Source organism: Manis pentadactyla, chromosome 5, assembly GCF_030020395.1.
Source record: "Manis pentadactyla isolate mManPen7 chromosome 5, mManPen7.hap1, whole genome shotgun sequence".
Taxonomy (NCBI): domain Eukaryota; kingdom Metazoa; phylum Chordata; class Mammalia; order Pholidota; family Manidae; genus Manis; species Manis pentadactyla.
This window is the reverse complement of record NC_080023.1, coordinates 155643673-155664437: the sequence shown is the minus strand read 5'-3', so window position 1 is coordinate 155664437 and position 20765 is coordinate 155643673. Positions and strand designations below refer to the sequence as shown.

The 20765-nt window shown below is 33.6% G+C and overlaps 1 protein-coding gene across 6 annotated transcripts in view; it reads right to left on the bottom strand.

Moving 5' to 3' along the window:
* ITCH (itchy E3 ubiquitin protein ligase) overlaps window positions 1–20765 on the bottom strand; it is a 156666-nt gene that overhangs the window by 18013 nt on the left and 117888 nt on the right. For 5 of the 6 annotated variants that reach the window (XM_057502924.1, XM_036902522.2, XM_057502925.1 and 2 more), the window contains 8 exons: window positions 17943–18027; window positions 13815–13943; window positions 8008–8080; window positions 7112–7183; window positions 4459–4547; window positions 2609–2768; window positions 2221–2354; window positions 1756–1896 (listed from right to left, as the gene is read on the bottom strand). In XM_057502924.1, the coding sequence (XP_057358907.1) occupies window positions 1756–1896; window positions 2221–2354; window positions 2609–2768; window positions 4459–4547; window positions 7112–7183; window positions 8008–8080; window positions 13815–13943; window positions 17943–18027 (883 nt within the window). Of the gene's footprint in view, window positions 1–1755; window positions 1897–2220; window positions 2355–2608; window positions 2769–4458; window positions 4548–7111; window positions 7184–8007; window positions 8081–13814; window positions 13944–16292; window positions 16426–17942; window positions 18028–20765 lie in introns of all 6 variants that reach the window. The other variant, XM_036902524.2, reaches the window with a different exon arrangement.

Genomic DNA, 20765 nt, shown 5'->3' with positions numbered 1-20765 from the left:
GGATATTGATAAAAGTAAAAACAAACAGCAAGGTAACAGACTTAAGTCCAACCATATGTACAAGTGTACTTCACAGTGCAGTTAGAAAGTAAAGATTATCGAAAACCCACTCATCATCCCTAAAAATAGGGGGAAAAAAGTAACAATTATAATACTGGATAAAAACAGTAATACCCAAGTATATATGGATTATATTAAATACAAAGACACAAGATTGAAAGTAAAGGATGGAGGAAGAGATACTACACAAATACTAATCACAAGAAAGGTGGAGTGGATATACTAATATTTAAAAAGTAGAAGAGCAGGCAAGAGACCCAGAAACTGCAACTCAAGAGCAGATATGCAAAATCTAACCCTGACCTGGCAGAACTGGTGTTGAATATATATGAATGAACTATTAACTCGAGACTAAAAGTATGAACCAATGCAAAGCATAAAAAAGGATACACTATAAACCATCAATTTATTTATAAATTTTACCTGACATTACAATATTGCCATGAAAAATTTGAGATTCTTTTCAATGATGTCATGTTACATGGTATGGTCGTTATAGAATTGGTATTTCAAAGATTGATTCAGCACTATTTCTACCCTTAAAACTTCCACCTTCAAAGAAAAAAATAAAACCTATGTTTGATCAAGATTCTTTTCTATCACTTTCTAAATCTTCAAAATTCTGGTTAAATTGAAAATATACCAGAACGGGTGTATACAAGCCATTAGCCTACTAGACTAATTTTCTCTAAGATTTATTAGGTGCATGATAGTCCTTCTGTGCTGCTGCCTCCACAAGAATCTGTCCTCTCTCTCGTATTTTTGCTGCTGGAATTGCTGAAAACAAATTTAGGCAGTCTGTTTAATTTAGTCCTTACTTTCTTGTAATCTCGCCTCTATATCTACCACATGATTGTAGATCTGTTCTCCTAAAGGTTATTATAACTTAATAGCCTCCACCATCATCTACAGATTCCTCATTTTCGTTGACTTCTAAAAAAATGCAGGACACGACAGAATGGGGTATCAACTCTGAGTTGCCTGACAGTACCACACGCTACGGCTACTTTTTCCCTAATTTACTATTTGTGACTTGTGCTTTCCAGCTTCCATATCTCTGCGTTTAACTTTTCCCCCTTTTTGCATAAATGAATCCTCCTTGACCTTCAAGGCTTTACTTAGTATCATCAACTACTTGCCTCACAATTACATTTGTATTAAAAATGTCTCCATCCTTTGGCTTTCCATAGTACTTTCCTTGTTCCTCCCTCAAGGCACTTGTAAGGTAGAAAGTGATCAACTGTGCTCTTAAGGATACACGATCAGTTCCTAATAATTAGTTGTGGGTAAAATTGTAACATTTCCAGAATACCTTGCCAGGTTTTAGTGCATCTGCGTATCCTCACGGGTGGAGAGAGTTCATCTCCATACCAATAATTACACGGGCAACTGAGGGTGTGTCTGAACCTGAGAGTTTAAAGGGAGGGGCTGGCTTGCTGGCTTGCTTGCTTCCTCCAGAGCAGAGAAGAAGGCCCTGTACTGTAGTTTGTAAGCAATAAACAGGTTTTAAACTTTATTTCTCCCTTTGACTAATTTCAGTTTTTCAAGGTATTTTGCCCCAGGATTCCCCCTCCCCGACATTAGTAAAAAGGTAGATATTATTTTTTAAATTACTGTCTACTAATATTACATAATTATCAATGTGCTACAGTCTAATAAAAGGCTAAACTATGTCAGCAGGAACATTTCTTTTACCTAATATATTCCTCTTTGTTTTCTTCTGTTACAAGAATATCGCCGCCATTGGGTTTCAAATCATGACTCTTGATTTCACCTAAAATTTCCTTATCAACAGAGAAGTACATTTCCAAACCACATTCTTCAATATTGTTTTCTCTGCAAAAATGACATCAAAACTATTTGTTACACTAGTTTAAGCATATGACAGCTTTTAACTAAAGGACTGTGTTCTTAAATAATTACTATAAAACTGTAACATGAAGATAGTAAGAAAACGGGAAGATAATGCTCTATAGTCATTTTTTGCCTAAGACCTTGGATATGTTTTTATAAAATTTATCTTACTGAATAATGAGACAGGCTTAATACAGAACATTTGAATTCAATAAATCAATTATGCTTACAGTTTGGGTAAGTTATCAATGCCATAATGAAAGCATATAGACTACATTTTGATAAATTAAAGGGAAACAAACTTACTTAACCCAGATGAGAGAATTGTAAAATTCTGGATCTATTGATTCTAAATCCTTGAGTCCAACTGGTTTGTTCAAGATACGCTTATAGAATGGCAAAGAAAAACCTGTGTCTATGAATTTCCCATGGAACAGAGCCTATGCAAGAAGAAAACAATTATCATTTATGATAATTTTATAATAGTCATTGTATTTCAGAACGTTAGATGAGTTCATTAAAAAAAAAGCTCCCGTCATATTATACGTATCTATATGGCATGTATCTGGGGAAAGGGAAAATACAACAAACTCAATCTTAGAAATGTCTTAGTGATGAGGAAATTTCATTTTAGAAAATTTTCATTAGTATTGGTGAATAAGAAAAGTAAACACAGTTCTCCACCTGCACTTACCATGGCAATAAACCGTCCAATAAAACGAAAATATTTCAGGTGATCTGGATTGATATAAGAAGCGGGATTTATTTGCAAGCAGTAGTTATCCTTCCCTGCATATTCAAACAGGCAATACATTGGGTTCAACACTTCATGTGACAAAAGAAAGAACCATTCTCTGAAATCAAAAGAAAACTTAGGGTAAAAAATCTTACATGTAACCATGTCAACGTATCAGAGCAGTGCTACAAAATTCTCAGGAACCTGTACACCTTAGCTGGTGGTAGTTTTCTAATTCCATGGTGATTCTTACTACTTCTGTTCAAACTGATATATATTTTAGAGAAATGATATTTATACATTACATATTGTATTTCAAAGAATCTAAGACATCATGAACTTTAAAGCACCACTATTTAATGAGCCACAAAAAACTTTTTTCTAGTTATAATTATGATATACTTCCCAATTTCAGAGATGTTAAAACATAAAAATTAGTAGTCTTGAGTCAATGAAATACTATACACAGGCAAGTTCAGATTCACTGTTGACCCTTGTGGTTAGAGCAGCTAAAAGGAATATATTCCATCTATTATTAAGATCCACAGTTATCCTCACCAAATACCACGGCTTTTTAAATCTTGAGTATGAAAAACATTCCTATTTCACAGAAGCACTAGAATACTTAATTCAAGCCACTCATTAGAAAAATGCTCTGAGAGGTGTTAATTCAAATGCTGTGGAAATAGCAACCAATATTAACATAAGATTATAGTTGCTAACTCTGTAACATGGGTGGATCTGGTAGGATAGCAGACAAAGATGTGGGGCAATAAATGTGTTATCTGCTTGTGTCTTGGGATTTCCTTTAATTCATGGTCTCTAGTGGTAATACTGCATATACTTAAATACTGCTAGCTGATTTTCCAGTTAAGAATGAATGACTACCCTCCTTCTGAATTACCTTTAATTTGTACAAAATTAAATGTTTCTACTCTTATTTGTTTTTACCTGTAATTACTTCATACATTTTGAAATATGAACTTTGAAACAACAAATAAAAACTACTAAAATGATGCCACCAGTTAGTAAGCACACAAAGACTCAAGGTCTGAACTAGGTTATTAATAAATTTCTACTCTGTGTCACAATAATCCTAGGAAAGCAGGTTATCACTATTTTTGTTTCACAAATGAAGACGTTTGTGCCAGGTCATACTATTAAGTGCAGAAGGATTCAGATCCAGTCTTGACCCCAAAGTTCTTGTCTTTTCAACTGCCACTGCCATGCAAATTTTTAACCTGATACATTGTTATAGAGTAAGCAATTTTTTGTTTGAGTTTATCTTCTAGGGTTTGAACCTCTAATATTAAAAAAGCAGAATTAAATTTTCAACTATTTTATACAACCTTCTATATTCTCAAAACATGTATTAATCTCAGTTGGGAATGGAATGAGACTTATCTATATCAATAATTTGTGATAGAAAAACGACCTGACCACTTCAGCACCTTGTATGCTTTGTTGAACAGACATGAGGTGGTGGATTGAATATTGGCTTCTGGTTTGACGATGCAAAGCTTGCATCCAGGCTCTACAACTTAACTCTGTGACTTAGGTGAGTCTCTAAACATTGTTATTACCTACCAAATTTTATCTCACAGGGTTACGCTGAATGAAATCAAGTAACAGTACCTTAGAGAAAAAGTGCTGAATTTGTTGGAAATCTGTAGCTGCAGCAATAAACGTACAATAATTTGCTACAGTTTCCTAAAATGTAAGATTGAGAAAATAATACTTGTAAGCAAAGTGTAATGATACCTTTGGAGGAAAAGAGACTAAGTTCTGAGTATTCATATTATCACTACCTTGCTACACCTCCATAATCTAAACCTTCTTCTCCTGGAAAAATCACCCACAAACGTCTTCGCAGATCTTGGGGACTGAAGCTCATTATCTACAAAACAATAAGGTAAAATACTTGATAAAAAGCAGTTGTTGAAACACCATTCCACCACTTGCAGGTTTGAAATCTGCATTATAGGTAACTTAAATTCCTCATGACATAGAATAGTGTTTTGTGATCTAGTCAACACCAGGCATACAGAAAATACATTACAGTTTCATAATATTTTATACATTATATCTATATATTTTTACATACTGTATACATATATGATTTTCCTTTAAATGATCCTACTATTGACTTATAAGGTTGCTTCTCTCACTTGCTTAAAGCAGAGTAACCACAGCAATCAAAGATCAGGTCCTTTTTGCTGGGGGGTTCAGGGCTGGATTGGTTTGGGTAGGTGTAGTTTCTTTTACAGCCCAAAGGTACACATAATAGCAGTTGGCTAATAATTGGGAAATGAAAAAGTGACTGTAGAGAGAATAAAGTTAACTTTGGAAACTCATTCTCAGTGGAAATCTATAAATACCTGGAAAAACTAGTCAAATTTTGTAACCTACTACAGCGATTAATAAGATCATCTTCATATTTGAAGGACAGCATCATTATAGAGCTACAATGTATAGGTCATCTGGGTTCTTCCTTTGTAAAACTATTTAACTACTTGTCTAAAATTGGGCCAATAGAACAATATTAATTACTCTTAGAAATAAATGACAGGGCCTGGAGAGAGAGAAGTTGATAAAATGCCTGTATTTTACAAATTGTGAGAATGAATTCTCGTATTTAAATATCCAGAGAGACTCAGTAAGTAATCTGCTTATGCCAGGGTTCAGTTCCCAAAAAACTGATACATCACTTTTATATTCATATTCTACTCAAGAAAATTCAATGGTTATGATGAGTATGACAAATATTATCAGCTAGATACACAGCAATGCAAATGAGAGCTATTACAGCTTAAAAATAACTAATTTGTTGCTATTCCTTACACCTATGGCTTCCCAAATCCTATGCCTGTTCGTGATCTCTCTTGCTGTTCCCCTAAACATGAGACTATTCCTCTGGAAATTCTGGTTGTTCCTTTGCCCTGTGTCTGATACCTGGGGATATGCTGTTCCCTGGAAGAAGAATATTCGAATAATACCCTTTAAAAGCCTACAAAGGGAAAAAGAATTTTTTTCTCCCACAATTTCTCCCAATAAGCAGTTGTGCTGCATTACCAAAAATACTTACTACCCAAAACAACTTTATCCAGCATTTATGAAAAAATCTGGTGCTAATTTTACTATCAGATCTGTCACTCTTCCAAATCAATCAAATTTTTCTCAGAAGTTTTTGACATTTATTCCACGGATGTCAAATCTAGAGTGACAATTTTAGAAGTGTTTTAGCACCATCTGATCTGTCATTCTGCAGAAGCCTTTAGGTTTCAGAAGTCAAAAGATAAAGGGACAATTTTATCATGTTTTGCATCTTATCAGTACTGCTACCAGCATGTCATGGTCTGAGAAACTGGGCCACCAGAGACTGACTACTCAGTGACTGCACAGTGGTTATAAGTATGAAAATCAGGAATAGGTACTGGGATGGAGAATGGCCTTGGAGACATATATATCAGTCAGATGAAGAGAATGGCTCATATTTCTCTAAATGGCCTTGGTCAAGCTGTTGCTAAAAAGCTACCTGCTCCTACTTAGCGGGATGCCACTGGCTTTTCCCTTCAATGTTAATAACTGAGGTTCCATTAGGAAATGAATACAACTGTTTCTGAAAGCAAGAAGCCACCTACTGTCAGCTATCTCAGACAATCTCTTTTCCCACTGTACCTCAGCTGGGCACTTGAAGCTGTGGCTACCATAATTATGATGGGCTTGATAATAAGGAATTACATCCACATCTGGCCACAAAACAAGGACTAACTGCATGTTTCCATTTTAAAGCATTTTTTCACTGGTCATTTTAATTTTCCCTTTAACAAAATAACAACATTTAATTACTGTTAGGTAAATAAGGCTCCAAAAGAAAAGTAAGTAGTAAATTAACTTATGTAATAAGGACAACTTTAAAATTTTGTTAATTACTTCTGAACATCTTTTCTTACATACTGCCACCAATGAAGACCATGTATCTATGTATCTATGAAAGTCATTTATATCAATTACTCTTTCTCACATAATTAAAAAAATTTTTTAAGAGTAACATGTTTGTTATAAAAATACCACTTAAGTAAGTATAAAAACAAACTCTCCCCCTTCCTTTATTACCCATCTAATAATGTTCAGATGGATATTTCCAGACTTTTATCTACCAAAAGCCTATTTTCCTACGTTGAGTATCTATTTTAAATCATGCACTTAGATATGAAAACCTGAAACTCACTGATCACATTAAATTACCGACATTTCAAAAGCACAAACATACATACATGTAAAACTGTCTGCATATTCCTAAATTTTAAGTACTAAGCATAGCTGGCAATGAGATTAGACTTAAAAATTTAAGGATTCCAAATCAGAAAGTTCCAAACTGTTTAGATTTAACTGTCAGAACAAAAAGGTAGTTCTGGGCTTGCAATTAGGGCTCAAACTATTAACTGAATGAAACAGTACCTGCTGAAAGGAATCTTCAAACAATGTTTTTCTTGTCACTGTAATCTTTATGTGCTGTGGCATGGCCAGTTGCTGAAATGTAAGAATGACTTAAGTTAATTCTCACCATTAAAATGGCCTATCAAAAACCAAAAGGGTAAAGTTTTACTTACTTCTATCTTTGCTTACAGGAACAGACAATGAACATGAAGTTATATTCAGTAATATTTAACCATGTATTTGTAAGCACTCATGCTAACTACATTATTTGATATATAAGAAACAGAAGAAAGTAAGATTTCATATGCACAGTACTTAATCATAAATCTTTACTTAATTTTATCTTCAAAAAGTAAATTCAGATTTTGTCTTGCTTACATAGATCCAGTTAATTACAAGAGTTTGAAGTTCAAAAATATTCCTTATAGTAACACTTTGACTAGTTCATTAATTTTATTTAGAATCCAAAAAGAAATCATTAATTCAGTAAATATTTATTTATACATCAGAAATAGCTTATTACATCTGGGAAAAATATTCTTAATATAACCATGTATCTATGTATCTATGAATGTCATTTATATCAAATGCTACATATGAAAGGGGCTGGTTACAATTTATACATCAGAAAATGTTTTAACTTGTTTGTTTGAAGAGTTCTACAACCTGTAACTAATGGGTACTGGCAAGAAAGCAACAATGTTTTTTTATTCAAATGGTTTCAAATTTATTATTCTGGACATAGGACACCACAAATTATTTGACTGATAAATCTATTTCTTTACCCTAAAAATCGGAGATAGGGAGAGTGATGCTTCCCATTTTACCTGTTTATCTATGGGTTACTTATTTTCACATCACTGTAATATAAGAAACATGGTATAGCAAGAGTACAGAAATATAGTCCCAATACTAACCTGACACCAGAACCGGAAATACTGAACCTTTGCCTTGAAGTCCCGTACATAGGCTATCTGGGGTCCATTGTCTCTGAGAAATAATGTTAATATGACATATGTAGTTGCTTGGAAGATAAAATATTCAAGGAAAGCAAAATATCACACCCCCCAGTAGCAGACAAATACAAGAATACTACAGTTCAGCATATTCCTAATACCATTAAAAAATCTTTTTTTCCTGGGAAAGAGACAAAAATAAATTTTGATATTTTTAAAACCACTATTGTGGGATTTTCTATTATTAACAGGGCTAGGTAAAGGAGGTTCTATCTGAGAATTTTGTGTAATGCCCAAATCCAGTCTCTCCTTTGTCCTTAAATCAAACCCCTGGGCAGACTGCTACCTAGAATAAAGACTACATTTCAGTGTGGCTGCATGACTTAATTATGGCTAGTGAGCTATAAGCAGAAGTGTTGCATTAGACTTCTAGGAGAGCTCTTTTAAAGACAGCTGAGATAGTTGGAAAAGGGTTTTTTTCTCTTTCCAATTTGCTCATTCTCCATATCCCAGCCTAGAGTGTGACTATAACAGCTGAAGTGTTAGTAGCTATCACAAACTATGAGGTGTCCTTGAGAATATAGGCCATGGTCTAGAATGGCTGAACAGAGAGAAGTCTATATAACTGATGACACCCCATGGGGCTTCCAAGATAGTCCCAGGCTTCATACTACTGGATTATCTGCTTTTCTCCTGGACTACTTTTAATTTCATTTTCAACACAGAAATGTCCAACACAGACATACAATTCATTTTTTATATTGACTTTGTATCTGGCACACTCCTAAATTCACTTACTAATTTCTAGTAGTTTTTTTCTAGATTCTTTATGATTTTCTAAATATGTAATTATGTTATCTGGAAAAAAATACTTTTACTGCTTTCTTACCAATCTATATACCTTCTTTCTTTCTCTTATTTTATAGGGCTATCAATACAATGTTGAATGGAAGTAGTGACAGTACATATCCTTATCCTGTTCTTGATCTTTAGAGGTATTTCATCAAGTGTGATATTAGTTGTATATCTTGTAAATACTATTTTTCAGGTAAGAAAAGTTTCCAAGGCAGCTGAGAGCTAATCATAAAGTGGCATTTTATCAGGTGTTTTCTTGATATGATCATGATTTTTCTCCTTTATTAATGTGATGAATCACACTGACTGATTTTTGTGTATTAAACCAGTCTTGCATTCCTGGGATAAACTCCACATGATGACAGTGTAATATCCCCTTTATATCTTACTGTATTTAATTTGCCATCATTTTGTTAAAGATTTTTACTTCTAGAATAAAAATATTCACAGAATATTTCTATATTCTCTTCTACTCTAGTAGAAATGTTCACAGAAATATTAGTCAATAATTTTCTTCTACTATTCTTGTCTGATTTTGGTATCAGGATTATAGAAGTTCCATAAAATTAGTTGGGAAGTATTCCCATTTCTTGTATTTTATGAAAGAATTTGAATAGGACTGTTATTATTTCTTATAATTTTGATAAAACTTACCAGTGAAGCCATTTAGGCCAAAATTTTTTTTAAAGGAAATTGTTTAATTATGATTTCAATTTCTACACAGCTATTCAGGTTTACTATTTCTTTATGGGTCCATTTTGGTGACCTGTGTCTTTCAAGGAATTAGTCCATTTGATCTAAAATATCAGATTTGTTGGCATAAAGTTGTTCAAAATGTACTCTTCATTATCTTTAAAAATCTGTAGAATATGTAGTGATGTCCTTTCATTTTCATACTAGTAATCTGTTATTCTTTTTCTTCTTAGGTTTACTGGAGGTTATCAACATTGTTAGTCTTTTTCCAAGATCCAACTTCTAGCTTTGATTTCTATAGTTTGAAATCATTTCTATTTCACTTATTTCTGCTTTTATTCTTCTTTCCTTTCTTGTGCTTATTTTAGGTCTCATTAACCTTCTCCCCCTAGCTTCTTAAGGTAGGAGCAGGGATCACTGATTTTAAACCCTTCTTATTTTCTAATCTAGTCCTTTAAAGCAATGAATTTTCCTCTGAGGACTACTTTTGTTAAATTCCACAAACTGATATGTTGTGCTTTATTATCATTAAATACACAAAATATTTCCTAAATTTCTCATGACTTCTGTGAGCCATGGATTATTTACTAGTGTGCCATGTAAATCCTACTGGACTATTTTTAAATGACAGAGGGAAATACACTTGGTCTTAGGTAAGCCACTACTGTTTGGGGGTTTTGTTATATGTATCCAAACTAAACTGTAACTAAAATAAATTATAAACATACTTTTGTGTCATTCATTTCCTTATCTAAATAATTTTTACTTAATATATAATTGGTCTGAATTCCTATGTCTGTTTTAAACATTAAAGTTTTTACTAGTCAGAAAGTAAAAAAATTAAGAAGTAATGAGAAGCCAGCATTACCCTGATATCAAAGCCAGAACAAAGATACTACAAGAAAAACAGTCCAACGTCTCCTAGGAACTTTGATGTAAGAATCTTCAAAAAAAAAAAAAATCTAGCAAATTGAATTCAGCAGTGCATTAAAAGGGTTAATATTTTAATCCTTTTGATCAAATAGGATTTATTCTTGAAAAGCAAAGATGGTTCAACATATGAAAATTCAATGTAATACATGACACACAGTAACAAAATGGAAAAAACACATGATTATCTCGATGCAAAAAAAAAGCATTTAACAAAATTCAACATCCTTTTATGATTAACAAACTAGGACTAGAAGGAAATCACAACATAACAAAGGTGATACATGAAAATTTCACAGCTTCTATCACACTCAGTGGTAAAAGAATGAGTTTTCTCTCTAAGATCAGGAACGAGGTGGCAAGAATACCTGCTTTTCACTTCTATTCAATATGGTGTTGGAAGTCTAAGACTGAGCAATTAGGCAAGAAAAATAAATAAAAGGTACCCAAATTGGAAAGGAAGAAGTAAAAATTATCTCTGATGATATCTTTTGTATATAGAAAATGCGAACAATTCCACACAAAAGAACTGTGAGAATAAAATTCAGCAAAGATACAAACCAACACATAAAAATGAGCTGCAGTTCTATACACTAAAAATCATTAATTTGAAAAGGAGTATTAACAGGAAACCCTTGATTAAACTGTTTAGAATTATTTGAGTAACTATTATGAAATGTTTTAGAAATGTTATAAATTTCAACATTCTACCAAGAGGACAACTTTCATTCTTGGAACTGTTTTTTATTTGTCAAATCAGTCTCCTTTTAACATCCATCCTTTTTATCAAAAAGCCAACTGTGGGATTAAAAGAAACATAAAATAATGGTACTTTTATTATTCCCTTAACCATTTAATTTTAAAAACAATATAGTATTTTAGCTTTCTCAAGAACACAATATCCATTAATGTTCAAGAACGTAGCCTGGAACGTTTTTAAGTTTCCTTAAAGTTTCTGAATAACTATGTATTTGGAAATTAAATAGTGCTACACTCCAGGGCAGATCTGGTAAATACTGTATTTGTATATTTAGGATTACCAAAACAAATGTACTTTTACCTTTTATTTCTAATCCTGTCAAAACAAATGTACTTTTACCTTTTATTTCTAATCCTGTGTGTTACAGCAATTGCATGCTCTCCTGTTTTCTTTTTAAACTCACATTGTTAAGCTGTGGATTTGTATTCAATAATGACTTAAGGATAAACATTTCTTTATTTATTACTTTATATATTAGATATTTTTATTTTTGTTGTAAGCAAATTCAAATTAGTCAATAAAAAATTCCACAAGCGAAAAAAAAAAGAATCTGGAAAGGAAATTAATAATCCCATTCACAAATAACATCAAAAACAACAAAGCACTTAGGAATTAACCAAGGAAGTAAGGACTTAGCATACTGAAAATTATAAAACACTCCTGAAAGAAATTAAACACAACAAATAAATGTAAAGACTGCTTATGTTCATGGATTATAATACTTAATATTGTTAGGATGTCAATACTGCAGATTCAGTGCAATCCCTATCAAAATTTCAATGACTTTTTTTTTGCAGGAATAAAAAATCCATCCTAAAATTCATACAGAATCTGACAAATGCCATATGACCCTGAAAAGCCAGAACAATGGTGAAAAGGAGGCTTAAATTTGGAAGATTTACATTTCCTGATTTCAAGATTTAGTAAAAGCTACAAGTAATCGAAAGCGTGGTACTAGAATAAAAAGACATATAGCAAATGGAATAGAAAGCCTCAAAATAAAACTTTGCATGTATCATCAAATAATTTTTGACAAGGTTGACAAGACAATTTAATGGGGAAAGGACAGTTTTTCAACAAATGATACTAGGAGAACTGAATATCCACTTGCAAAAGAATGAAGTGGACCCTTATCTAGAGCACTTACAAAAATAACTAAAAACGGATCCAAGACCTACATGGAAGAACTAAAGCTATAAACCTCTGAGGCAACACACAGACTGGGAGAAAATATATGCAAAGGACAGACCTATCTGATAAGGAATTGATATCCAGAATATATAAGAAAACTTCTAAAATCAAAAACAAAAAAGATTCAAAAATGGGCAAGGGATTTGAACAGACATTTCCTCAAAGATATACAAATGGTCAATAAGCGCATGAAAAGATGACCAACATTATGAATCACTGGAGTAATACAAATAAAACCACAATGAGATACCACTTCATACCCATTAGGATAGCATTATTTTAAAAAAGAAAAAAGAAATAACTGCTGGTGTAGATGTATATATATTATAGCCCATCAATATGCACTGCTGGTTTGAATGTAAATGGTATACCTGCTGTGCCTCAAAAAACAAACAAAAAAACACCATGGAATTACCATTTGGTCCAGTAATTCCACTTCTGAGTATATATATATATACCAAACAATTTAAAGCAAGGACTCAGATATCTGTATAGTCATGTTCATAGCTGTATTATCACTATAGCCTAAAAGTGGACACAACCCAACTGTCCATGAACAGATATATGAACAAAATGTGGTATATACAAGGGAATATTAAAAAGAAATGAAATTCTGATATAAACTACAACTGGATGAATCTTGGAGACATGGTGCTAAGTGAAATAATAAGCCAGTCACAAAAGACACATATTGAATGATTATACTTATATGAGTAGTCAGATTCACAGAGACCAAAAGTAAAACAGCAGTTAGATCAGAGGCTGAGGGGAGAAGGGGGCTAGAGAGTTACTGTTTAATGGGTACAGAATTCCAGTATATGAGATATGAGACAAGAAAGTTCGGGAAATGGATGGTGGTGATGGTTGCATACCAATGTACATGTATTTAATGCTACTGAACTGTCCATTTGAAATGGTAAATGGACCATTTGTTATGTATGAAACTCTAAACAAAACATACAAAGCAAATCAACAAAATACAGTTACTTTTCAAAAATGGAAAAGAGAAACAAAGTAATGGGAGTTAAAGTTAAAAGTTAATGGAAATAAAAGAAAGCAGGCTTCAGAAATCAGGAATGAATTGGTAAGCAATTCTGTACTGATAACTACTAAATAGTCATATTTAGTGCTATTTAAACAGATGGTAACGAATATGAAATCTCTCTAGCAAGAGAAAATACTCAAAAGGGTGAGGAAAATACAAAACATTTAGTGAAGAGAGACCTATGGGCAAGTCAACTCAAGAAATAGTAAGAATTGTACTCCTTCCTAATTGAAGTCTTTATAAAATCTTCTGTATCCGTTTTACTTTTAATGTATAGTGCTTAAGAACACTTACAGGGCAGATTTTCCGGTACGGGGATCTATATAGGTGGTGGTTCTTCTATTGTGGTCCACAAAATATGGAATTCCATCTACTGTGAATCTCATTTCCCAGCCTTCAGGTAAGGGCTTTTCATTTAACTGACTACAAAGCACAGGAAAATATATAAACAAAAAATGTTGAAGGGTTGCTTTATGCCAAGTACAGAAACGAAAAATACCCATAAATACCGTAGAAATCTTCTAGAAAATCATTTAGTCCAGTATTTTCAGTTGTTTACTAGACCCCTCTTACCCAGATATCCTACAAGCATGTTAAACATGTCAATTGGTCCATAAACCACCATACTCACTCAGTCCTCTCCCATCTACTTAGTATGTATTCCCCATCTACTTAGTAACTTACCTAAACCTCTTGTTAACCAAGTTCTACCCATTCTGCCTTAGAAGTCTTCATGTTCATCACTGTTTTCAATCTCCAGTTCCATCCTTACTCTGGCTTTAGTCATGTCTCCTCTAAACTTTTACAATAGCCACCTAACTTTTTCCTGCCTCTTGTCTCACTCTGGGTTCTACACTATTTTATTTCATATTGCTGACAAGTACTAAAATAGACACCTGATCAAATTCGTTCTCTCCCTAACATGGTTATCACTGTTCACTATTGCCAATAGTAAGATCTTAAACTCCTCCACCTGGCACTCACTCTGTCCTCAATGTTCTCTTTCAGATTTATCTCTGTACTCTTAGCTCTAACTTCCTTCCATGAACCCTGTGATTTCAGTGAATGGCTACTTATCATTTCCCTAAATAAGACATGATCTGTCACATCTCCAAGTGAAGCCTTTTCCTGTGTCCAGAATCTTTCATTACTCCTCTCCTATAGATAACTCAAATGTTCTTTATGAAGTATTCCTACCTACTTTTTAATACATATCTTTAGCTTGCTTAATTTCTCCAAACTTATTTCTATGTCCATAAAATACAGATGATGTCTGTGTAATAAGACTATATGAGAAATAAATGAAACAAATACAAGTAAAAAGTAATCATATAGTAAGTCCTCAAACTGAAAATACTATTAGTCCTCCTATTAAGGATTCATCATTCTCTTCAGGTCTCTCAAAGTACTTCCTTTATATTGCTAGCACAGCATTTATCAAGTATTTCAGCTGTGTGTCTGGCAAAAACTTCCCACCCTGCAAATAGGAGTTTTAAAACAGGGAACAGATTATAAGGCAAAGGTGACTTGTTAAATAACTTAACTTTATCATAAATTAAAATAACTGATGCATTAGCATAAATATTCAAAACTGCTTACTCACAAACCTAAGAAATTTATTTTTACACTTCAAAATACAATATTAGAATGAACAGAGAACTACTGAACAATTCCTTTGCAATTTGATTTGTGTTCTGCCATAATGGCAGCCAGTCTTTTAGTTAGGTGTAACAAGTGTCCCAAGTTTTATCCATATTTGCCAGTTCATTTTTCTCACATCTCAGCTTCAATTTTTTTCATCAGGTGGGTTGAGAGAGGGAAAACAATGGAAATGTTCAAGTTCACATCAGAAAGGAATAAAGGGAGAAGCTGAGAGACATTAATGCTCACTGTGTTATTAGAGAGCCACTACTGCTGAAAGGAGTGTCATTTTCTTCAAGTATACTTCACAAGAACAAAGGGCTAAGAATCATTTCGTGAAACATTATTTTGTAAACTATGTCAAAAGATTAAGAACACTTAGTTGTATTCACCAAACTGAATACAAAAGATAGATAAAATAGACTACCAAAAAATAAAAAAATGTAACACTTCTCATCTGTTGTCAATTATATTTGCAAGACAGACTCAGTAACAAGTTGTCTTGAAAACAACACAAATTGGATAGAACTGGGTCATTTATATTCCTTATTAAAATATGGTTCTAACTTCAGCTCTGAAACTTTAAAAATCTATGGGTGAATAAAAAATGGTAGCAAATTGCAGAAGGGTGGTGTGGTCTAGTCTATCCTGAGAGGTAGAATTTTAAAGAGGTATTAGAAATGACACTTAGGAAATTCTTGATTCTTTTTTGGGAAATTTTAAATACTGTAACTCCATTAAAATAAATGTGATTTGTTGGTTCCCAGAAAAAGATTTTTAATCTAAAACATACTTTTTAGAACAGAGGTTCTTAAAACTTTGAGCCATGAAATGTGTGACGAATTTAATCATAGCTAAAAAGAGGTCTGATCTCTACCCTCAGCTACTGGGAGGTGATCTCCAGGCCTCTGGAAGGTCCTGCCTATCACAAATACCTTATTTGTTTGGGGTCTTTGAGCACTGAACAGTCAACAGTATGATTTATGATGAAGGCTTTGGGACATGCCGTATCAGTTTCAACCTTGATAGTAACAAGAAACTAAACTTCTTAGTACAAATTCTGGGGAAGGGCTGGAGACTAACAGTCACACAGGCAGTGCATGATGGAGTCCCAATAAAAACTCTGGATACCAGAGACTCAGGTGAGATCCCGATTGGCGATATTCCATTTGGAACCCTCTTAGACTCAGCCATATGTATCTCTTTCTTCTGCTGGTTCTAATTTGTATCCTTTCTGTTGGTTCTAATTTGTATCCAGATGCAACTGTGAGAGTAAAAGGTATCAGTGAGTTCTAGTCTCTCTAATGAGTCATCAAATCGTCAAAGTGCTTGTGGGGACCTCTGAACTTATGCTGGTTGGTCTGAAGTGAGAGTAGTCTTACAGACCTCCCAGCTTGTAGCTGGTATCTGAATTGAGGGCAAGCTTGTGGGGACTGTACTCTGCATAGCTTGCCAAATTCTTTCCAGAATGGAACCCTCTGGCAGTCTGAATAAATGCATGGTAATACATAGTTAGGTCTTAATTTGTCTCCCCACAAACTCATATATTGAAATCCTAACCCTCACTACCTCAGAATATGGTATTATCTGGAAAGAGGATCAATTATAGATTTAATTAAGAGGAGATCACACTGGAGTGTAGTGGGCCACTAAACCAGTATTGCTACTGTCCTTATGAACAGGTGAAATTTGGAAACTGAGACATACACACAGGCAGAATGCCACGTGAAAAGATTACAGTTATGCTGCTAAAAGCTAACGAACTACCAGCAGCTAGGAGAATGATCTGGAGCAGAGCCTTCCCTAGTGCCTTCACAGGGAGCAGAGCCCTGCAGACACCCTTATCTTGGGCTTCTAGCCTACTGAACTATGAGACAAATTTCTGTTTTTTAAGCCACTCAGTATGTAGTACTTTGTTAAGGCAGCCTAGCAAACTATTACACAATGTTACAAAAAAAAGTAATTACATACATGTAGTTATCAAAACATTAAAAAGACAAACATCTTTAAGAGGTGCAAAAATAATTAAGTTATAGGGATGTAAAGTACAGCATAAGAAATATAATCAATAATATCATAATAACTTTGTATGGTGACAAATGGTAACAGACATATCATGGTGATCATTTTTTAATGTTATAAATGTCAAATCACTATATAATATACCTGAAATATTGTATGTCACTAGGCTTGAAAAAAAGGGCAAACTTACAATAATTTGTCTCTTTATTAATATACTGACTAGCAAGTTTTTGTAATGATGTGAGTAAAAAGTATTTTGAGATATCCACAACTGCAGAATGATATTTAAGAGCCTATGGTTTCTGGTGGCAAAATTCTAGGCATTGCTAATTCTACTATGGTTATAGCTTACAATCACAAAGGAAGAAAACAATTTCAGGTAAAGGTTAGTGAAAGTGAGTATGTTATTTTTTCCCTCCTTAAGTTGCATACTCACTGAATTTTATCCAATGATCCCAGGTTACAACAACCCTGCTTCAGACTTACTAGTCTGGTCTTACTAATAATAAATAGGTTATTTTTGTAAATGTGAATGTGCTTGTATATACACCAGTGAGGCTTTTTCTTCTATACTCTCAAGAAAGCCACATCCATTTTATGAAAGTAATAGTATAATTTTTTCTCTTTCTAAAGTATGGTGATTAATGTTTAAGGCATTTGGAGGAAAAATATGCAAATTTGATCTTTTTCAGAATTCAATCATTGAGACTGGATACAATCTTTAAGAGGTTATCTATATATTGGTAACAAGGTTCTTACCCTTGACTTCTGGGATCTTCCCATTGTGTAATACGAGTGTTGTGGTTGACAAAATACACTCTACCATTGCTGTCCGTTCTCTTCTCTTTAGAATAAAAAAAGCAAAGAATTAGTATGAGCACAGTCTTTTACCTCAAACTAAAATAAGATGAACTGAATTTGCCCATTTCTCACTACACTGCTGATTTTGTACTTTTTACATCACAACTTTAGAAGGTTTAATTTATTCTTTCACTATTAAATTCATACTTTCTAAAGTTACAAAAACATCATTACATCTTAGAAGTTAGATTTAATTCTTCATGTCCTGCCCCCCAGGACCTTTCTGCTCAATCCAACCAAAAGCAATAAGAATAATAACATTTTAACTTTTTATACATGACCTTATTTAATCCTCATAAGTCCCATGGTGTAGTGGTTTTAGTTTATCCTGAAGATAAGGAAATTTAGGCTAAATGATCTGCCCAAAATCTCAGAATTAAGTAGCAGTGACAAGATGGAGACTCCTATCTCTAGGTATTTTTTTTCATACCATGCCATCTCATTTAAAATATAATGGGGTGGGGCAGTGTTAACTTATTTGTTTGTTATATGTTAGGCATTGTTCAACAAGGGAGAGCCTGTTTCCAGATACATTCTTTCCTTAACATACCCAGTTCCCAAATCCTACATTATCTATAGTAACTTTCTAAACAAGGGCTGGGCAGCAGGGTTCAGTTCTTTAAATTTACTACACCTGAACCTACTGCTTGTTTTCCCCACCTGTCTCTTGCTTTACCATTTTCCTTGTTGCTATTCTACAAAATTTCCCTGCCTCCCTGAGCTCTCTCATTAAGGTTTAGAAGACATGTAGTATTATTTTTCATAACCAAACAGTTCTGAAATTTTATTAAGTTCTGTTGTTTTGAACTACTGACTTCTCTGCTCCATTACCAATTAATTCTTCAGAAGACAGGTCTCTCCTATATCTGAATTTTTTAAAATTTGGCCTGGATGTCCCAAAATGAGTAACTGAAATATTAAAGAGTATAGAATGTATTCTAACTTTTTAAAAAGTGCAGTTTCTAAAAATTAGCCATTTTCAAACAAAATTTTAAGCTTAACTCAACGCTGATGAAGCCAACTTTTATTTCCTGTGGTTTGAAAATTTGATTGTTTAAAAATGATATTTATTTAGATCCTCTGAACCCTTCCTTAAGGACGATATTACAGTATGAGTCTTAGGCCAAATTATATAGCCTTGTCGAGTTAGTGTTTGGTAACTTTTAACTGTATCTCCGGCACTGATTTTATGGTTTCAAGTAGCAGTGATAATATGGGGAGTTAGAAGGCATATACTGGTGAGTAACATGACATCTCAGGTACTTTCTACATAAGCTAAGCCTAAAATGGAAACAGAACTCCAGGTGTGCATAATATGCGGAAAAATGGGATTCTGCATCTGTGACATACTCTGAATATTAACAGTGGCTTCACTCCTCACTGCATTGTAAGTGTGGAAACATATAACCAACTCTAAGGCTGTCTGAGGCAAAAGGAAGCACCCACAGTGCTACAGCTAGCTACATGATAACAAACTTAATGTTCTTGGCAGTCACATTAAATTAAAATTTTGAAATATATTTGTGGAATTCATGGATTTCTTATACCCAAATAATTTTTTAAAGAAATTTTTATAATCTAAAAATAATACCCTAAATGCACAGGTGAGCATATTTTCATCTTTTATCTGCCATCTAAGTTCAGATTATAGGGCCAGAGATTTTCTTTTCAGAAGTTAACATAATGCAAGATAAAGTTAATAGAAAGGTTATTTCTATGTATAATCTAGGTATACACTGCAGATACCAGCATTTCTTGGGAGAGTCTGTGAAAGGCAAAATTTCAAAAGTAAATGCATTTGCAAACTGAAGGCTCCTCTGCTTAATCAGAGGATGTAGCTATAGAGCTATTTTCTTTGTTGAAAAATCATGATGAACAATACTGAAATTACTGAACATCAAACCTGAATGCACACCAGAGCACTTTCTGACTCGAATCAAATAGTAAAACCTAAGTCTTTCGCTGTTCTACGTATTCTTGCAAAGCAACTCTCAAAATGAGAAAACAACTTTATATTTGATGGGTAAAACCAGCTACACAAAGCCTTATTAGACTACACTGTTGAAACAAAAGCATTCTTTGGTTCTCCAGCCTTTATAGTCTGCACCTATTAAAAATTCTTCACTGTCAGCTTGTAAAAATGGTAATGTCTAATCCTAGCATATGAAAGTCCAAAAGCGTGAGGAAGTTGGATTTAAATATATATAGTGTCACAAAAATAATGCTGTCAATTTCAGAATATAAACTGGGATTTTATTTCCTGGGTCATTCTTGAGGGTGTGTCAGGTGGGTCTCACTTATTATAGTACCAATTGTTGTCACTGGTTCCACAAATAAAGCATATGCCCCAAAGACAGAGACATAAAGCAGTGCCCAGTCTGAGTAAGAGGATAAGCATGAACTCATTTAGGAAGGGGATCACACTTCAACTTCAGGAGAGTGAAATCTAAAAATAAAGCATAATGTAAAATAAGCAAGGCAAAATCCTGGCAACATGCGTAAGCTGGGATGAGGTCTTTTTAGAGGCAGTATTGTTGTTGGATAAAGTAAAAACAAGAACGATCCTGATGATGAAGATAATGATAAACACAGAAAGGCAAGGACCAGCTTGCAGGAAAAGATTTTTGAATAAAGGCAACATAGCCTGCAATTTATGCTTCTATGAGCAAGAGGCAATTTTTCTTACAGCGGCTCTAGAGAAGGAGTAAAATGGTCCGTTTC